Raw genomic sequence first — 6,336 nt, 5'->3', positions numbered from 1 at the left:
CCATCCCCTCCTCTCTCCCTGGAAGCCAGGGCAGTGCTTCTCAAGGTGTGTGGCCATGGGTAGAATTGAGGGGGCGGGGGCGGATATTAAAATGCAGATTCCCTGGCCCCATCACAGACCAGACTGTCTGGGGCTGCGTCTTAGCAAACTCTACAGGGGATTCCGCCCAGCAGGAAGGGTTGGGAAATGCTGCTCGAGGCACCAGGAGAAAAGACCCAGGCTCCTGAGGCCAGGCCGTGGGCATCTGAAGACGTCTGGTCTGTAGTTCGTGCAGACCCCACACCCTTCTTAGCTCCAACATGGCACTTACCCCATTAGCCGAGGCGCCGGCATGCTCATTACCTGGGGAAATAGGAGGGGAAGTCGTCAGGAAGGAATAACGCTGGGAAGCATGGGAAGAAGACATGCCTGGGTGTCAGGGCCCTGAAAATGTCAAGTTCTGCCTCTGCTATTACATGGGGGTGCCATTTCCCTTAATGGTATACACATGTGTCAGACAGGGATGGCGGTGTGCTCTTTAAGGATCTGATCATCCAGTTATTCACCTGGTTATTAAATATCCATAAATATCGAGCCTGGGCTCTAGAACCAGATGGATGGGTTCAAATTCCATCTCTGTTCTTTAGGAGCTGTGTGAACTTGGACAAGTGACTTAACCTCTCTGTGTTTCAGTTCCTAGACTATTCAACAGGGGTTTATTTAGCAAATAGTAGTAGTATTCAGCAAATGGTAAATGTCTACTTTGTGCCAGGTACGTTTTAGGTGCTGGGGACACAGCTGTGAACAAAACAGATAAAAATGCCTGCTCTTGGCCAGGCATGGTGGCTCACACCTATAATTCCAGCACTCTGGGAGGCTGAGGTGGGCGCACTGCTGGAGTCTAGGAGTTTGAGACTAGCTTGGGCAACACAGCGAAACTCCATCTCTACTAAAAATATAAAAAATTAGCCAGGCATGGGAGTGCATGCCTATAATCCCAGCTACTCGAGAGGCTGAGGTGGGAGAATCACCTGAGCCTGGGAGGTTGAGGCTGCAGTAAGCCAAGATCACACTGCACTACTCCAGTCCGGGCAACAGAGTGAGATCTTGTCTCAAAAAAAAAAAAAAAAAAAAAATGCCTGCTGTTGTGCAGTTTATGTTAATAATAACAATAATAGTAATAATAGCAGTAACAATCACAGCTAATATATAACCAGTATGTGGCTTACAATGTGCCACCTGCTGTGTTAAGTGCTTTACAGTATTATTAGGTACCGTCACCCCATTTTACAGATGAGGAAACTGAGTCATACAGATTAAGCTATTTGCCTATGGTGACATCACTAATCAAGCAGTAGCTTTAGGGCCCAGATACAGGCAGTTTGGCTCTGGAGATGACACATTGAATCACTCAGCAAACACTTCCTCGAGTGCCTCTTTTATGCCCGGCCCAGTGGTAGGTGGTCCTGGGGACATAGTCACGACAGTGACAGCCTCAGGTCTGCTCTCTAGGGGCTCACAGTCCACTGGGGGAGACAAACAAGTCCCCCACAGTGATGACCCAGAATGGGCAAGGCTGGAGTGGGAGAGCCTAGTGGATGCTTGGCCCATGCTTGGGGGTCAGGGAGGGCTTCCCGGACGAGGCAGCATCCGCCCAGGATGTAAGGGAGCAGATTTGTTTAGTGGTTGAGGGAAAAGCTTGGTAGTCAAAGATCTGGCTTTTTCTCCCCATCGACCACTTTCCAGCTGTTTGACCATTGGCAGGTAACTTCATCTCTCAAAGCAAATACTTCCTCCTCTGTAACATGGGGCTCACGGGAGAAGCACTTTGCTGGGTGGTTGTGAGCATTCAAGGAGATTGTACAGGCCGGGTGTGGTGGCTCACACCTGTAATCCCAGCACTTTGGGAGGCTGAGGCGGGTGGATCACAGGAGGCCAGGAGTTTGAGACCAGCCTGGCCAACATGGCAAAACCCTGTCTCTCCTAAAAATACAAAAATTAGCTGGGCATGGTGGTGCATGCCTGTAATCCCAGCTACTCAGGAGGCTGAGGCATGAGAATTGCTTGAACCCGGGAAGTGGAGGCTACAGTGAGCCGAGATCGCGCCACTGCACTCCAGCCTGGGCGACAGAGTGACAGCCTGTCTCAAAAATAAATAAGTAAATAATACAAAAATAAAAAATTAAAATCGAGGGGGTTATACATACAAAGTGGCACATAGACAGTGCTCAGCAAAATATCGTTCCTCTGATTACAGAATTAGCTGGCGCACTTCTCCAGAAGGAGCCATGGGAGGGTGCTCCAGGCAGGGGAACGGCCTGTGCAAATCTCTTGAGGTGTGACAGCATCAGACCCTCTTAGAGCTAAGCCAGTTCCTGCCATCTCCTCCTAGGAGTCACTCCTGAACAAGGCAGATGGAGTAAGGCTGAGGGGTTAAGCATTATTTCACCCTCCATCCATCTGGCGGGGACTCCCACATCACCTGAATTAAATTCCAAAGTCCCTACCACCGCCTTAAGGCTCTATACGCTCTTCTCCCACTCTGTAAATAATATTTGTAAATGTAATCAATGAACCAGTGAATGAGACTCCCTGGCTCTGCACACTCATCGGTCAAATGGGGGAAACCTCATGGCAGTGGGGTGAGGATTCAGTGAGAGGCACACGGGAAGGACTCAGCACAGAGCCCAGCACATAGTAGGTGCTCAATTACGGCAAATCTGGTGATGCTCACTCGAGGGAGACAGATGACGGTGCCAAAGGAATTCATGGGAACGTCTGGACCAATAGCAATAAAACCCGATCCCCAGCAGCAGGATCAGAGTAATCGCGATTCCCAGAATCAGGAAGGTGATGTCCTTCCTGGACATGCCTGAGTGCTCACTGGGAGGTCTCTCTGAAAGAGAAGGAAACAGATACTTAGGTAAGGAAGCTCTTGGGGTTTATCCCTCATTCTTGAAATGGCATCTCGAATTTCTTTAGGGAGCCACCACTCCACTTGCCTCAGTCTATTTAATTCAGGTGGACTGGATCCCACCCTCTGGTTCCTAGAATGGGACTTTGACACAGGCCTGGCCAATCAGAACATTCCATTCTCCCTGGCTGCTATGATTGGTTCATAGCTGGGCTGTGGCCCAAGCTGGGCCAATGAGAGCCAGCCCTGGGACTTTGGCTACAGTTATTGAAAGCGGTGTGTTTTTTCTCCTGCTGTTGCTATTCTGGTAGGATGTGAGCCTGTTGCTGCTGAGGGCCATCTTGCTTCAGAGCTTGCCTGAGAATAAAGCCAGTATAACGAAAAGCAGAGACAAGAGATGTATAAAATAAAAGTTCCTGGGTTACATGGTTGGAGCCCCTGGATCTAACAATACCTGAAGGTGAATTTTCCATAAAGTCCTGTTTCATTTGTTTGTTTGTTTGCTTAGACTACTTTGAGTTGTGTTTCTGTCAATTGCAATTGATAGAGGTCTGCCTAATACATTTGGAAAGGCCTGAGTCCCTGAGAGAGAGGGATTCCACATCTATCCCAACCTGTGTGTGTGGAGGGAGTGTATCCAGGCAGCTGAACAACGGTACCAGTGGTATAGGTATGGAGTTAACAGGGGAGTAAAGCTGGCCCCACTGGTCCTTTTGTGAGAAGGCTTAGGAGAAGGATGGGAGCCAGAGAGCATTAGAGAGGGAAACCTGCCTCGACCTCTTCCTTTGGTCCCTGTTCTCCCCACCCAGGGAGTTCCTCACCTTTGACCTGGACGGTCAGTTCTGCCTGGCGAGCTCCTAGGGCATTGGTGACGTTGCAGATTAAGGTTGTGTTGATTGGTTTGTCCACAGGACGGATCAGCAGCTGGGCGCCCTGGGCCACAGCAAAGGGTGGCAGGGGACCCATGGTCCTGGGAGAGACAGAAAGGTGAGGAGGTGGCTTCTGCTGCAGGTCCGGAGGGACAGTGATTGAGCACTCACTATGTGCCCAGAAACCCTCACGCCCTCTACAGCATAAGCGGAGAGCAACTCTGGAGGCCCCCCGACTCTTCCCTTTCTCTCATGCCCACACCCAACCCATTAGCCAATCATGTCGGCCCCGCCTTAAGATCTGTCCAGATTCCCACCGCTCCTCAGGGCTTCCACGGCTACCTCCCTGCTCTGGCGCTGTGCATCCCGGCCCCCAGCAGCCGCCTCCACGCTGGGCTCCGTTTCTGCCCTCGCCTCCTCGTCTGTTCCCCACATGGCCACCAGAGGTCGCCTGTGAACCCTAAGTCAGTTCCCATCCCTCGGCTCAGTACCCTCTGGTGGCTCAGCCTGGCTCAGAGTTAAACCGAAGTCTTCTCGTGTCACAGGCCCCACGTGATCTGGCCCCTGCTACCTCTGCCCACGTTTTCCATTACTCTCCCCTTTGCTCCCGCCTCTGCATCCACCGTGGCCTCCTTGTTGGTCCTCAAACTCTCCAGTTAGGTGTCCAGGGTTTGCTTATGCAGGGACCGATGGATAGAAATGGGTTTGCCCATGCTGTTCCCTCTGCCGGAATGCTTTCCCCCCTAGGTACCCGCAGAGCTCACCCTCATCTCCTTCAGGCCTCTGCTGGGATGTCACCTTAGTAACACCTCAATTGGCCACCCTGTTTCAACTGTGATGATCACCCTTCCCATCCCCTTCTCTTTTTATTTATTATTTTTTTGAGACAGCGTCTCACTCTGTCACCCAGGCTGGAGTGCAGTGGCACCATCTTGACTCACTGCAACCTCCACCTCCTGGGTGCATGGAATCTTCCCACCTCAGCCTCCTCAGTAGCTGGGACTAAAGGTGCATGCCACCACACCCGGCCAATTTTTGTATCTTTTTTGGTAGAGATGGGGTTTCGCCATGTTGGCCAGGCTGGTCTCGAACTCCTAGCCTCAAGTGATCCTCCCATCTCTGCCTCCCAAAGTGCTGAGATTACAGGTATGAGCCACGGTGCCCAGTCCCATTCTCTTCTCTGCTTTATCTTCTCTATGGTATTTATCACCATTGCACACACACTACACACTTTGTGACTTTATCTTGCTTCTTGTTTCTTTCACCACTAGAATGGAAGCTCTATATGGGGAGGAAATTTGGTCTGTTTTATCGACCAATGTATGTTGGTTAATTGCACCCGGCACACAGTAAGTAGTCAAGGAACACTGGTTTAATGAACAGAGGTGGAGGAGATGGAAGCATCAGGCTTTGGGCGCTCTGCAGAGCTGGGATGCAAACGCAGCTCTCTGGCTCAAGAGCTTGAATTGTGGTGCTTTGAGGCAGGACAGTAAAGGCACCATCACACCAGTTGAAAACCTTTGACCGGCCATTCCTTCCACGGACAACTGCTAACAAATGGCCAGTGGGGATGGTCACCACCATGGCATTTGCAGAGTTGAAAATGGAAAATGACATCTGTGTCCTCTACTAGGGACTGGTTAAATAACTGATGACATCCACATATGTTGGAATCCCTTCCCTGCCCTTTGGGAGGCCCAGGTGAGAGGACTGCTTGAGTACAGGAGTTCAAGACCAGCCTGGGCAACATAGTGAGATCCTGTCTCTATTCTTTAAATTTTTTTTTTTCAAAGTGGTGGAATTCCAGCAACATTAAAAAAGGGGCCAGGTTAGCCAGGCGTGGTGGTGTGTGCCTGTGGTCCCAGCTATCTGGGAGGCTGAAGCTGGAGGATCGCTTGAGCCCAGGAATTCAAGGCTGCAGTGAGCTGTGATTGAGCCACTGCACTACAGCCTGAGCAACAGAGTGAGGCCCTGTCTCAAAAAAAAAAAAAAAAAAAAAAAGCAGGGGAGCTGGGGGTGCTCTGAAATGCATAATATGATTGATGGATGAATAGAGGGACTGAAGGAATCACAGAAATGTGATAAAGCAAGCACAGTAAAATGTTAGTGGGGGAATCCACATGGTGGAATCTTAAGTGTTGACTGGAAAATTCCTAAGATTTTTCTGTATGTTTGACAGTCTTCCTAATACAACGTGGGGGAAAATGGAGTTGTGGATCTAGGTGCTTTGACATGGAAAGGTATTCACAAGATAGATGAAAAGTTTCAAAATTATATGTACAGCATAATTCCAGTCTTTGTTTAGAAACAGAGAGAAAAAAGACAGAAGGATGTATAATAAGGGGTCACTGGGTATTTCTGGAGGTGGCTGGGTACACTTGACTATAGGCACTACTTTCTTCTTTTTGCTCATAACTAAATTGTTTGATATTTCTACAGTGGACACAAGTTATTTTTGTAATAAGGAAAAAGACCTAAGGCTGGGCAAGGTGGCTCACGCCTGTAATCCCAGCACTTTAGGAGGCCGAGGTGGGTTGATTGCTTGAGCCCAGGAGTTGGAGACCAGCCTGGGCA

General features: G+C 49.8%; 1 protein-coding gene across 2 annotated transcripts in view; it reads right to left on the bottom strand.

The window, feature by feature from the left end:
* Positions 1–6,336, bottom strand: part of PVR (PVR cell adhesion molecule) — a 29,619-nt gene that overhangs the window by 4,478 nt on the left and 18,805 nt on the right. For both annotated transcript variants that reach the window (XM_058428676.1, XM_032176429.2), the window contains 3 exons: positions 3,715–3,863; positions 2,714–2,875; positions 311–342 (listed from right to left, as the gene is read on the bottom strand). In XM_058428676.1, the coding sequence (XP_058284659.1) occupies positions 311–342; positions 2,714–2,875; positions 3,715–3,863 (343 nt within the window). The remainder of the gene's footprint in view (positions 1–310; positions 343–2,713; positions 2,876–3,714; positions 3,864–6,336) is intronic.

The sequence above is a fragment of the Hylobates moloch genome, unplaced genomic scaffold (assembly GCF_009828535.3).
Source record: "Hylobates moloch isolate HMO894 unplaced genomic scaffold, HMol_V3 SCAFFOLD_15, whole genome shotgun sequence".
NCBI classification, from domain to species: Eukaryota; Metazoa; Chordata; class Mammalia; order Primates; family Hylobatidae; genus Hylobates; species Hylobates moloch.
Note: the sequence above shows the minus strand (reverse complement) of the source record. Positions and strands in the feature narration are given on the sequence as shown.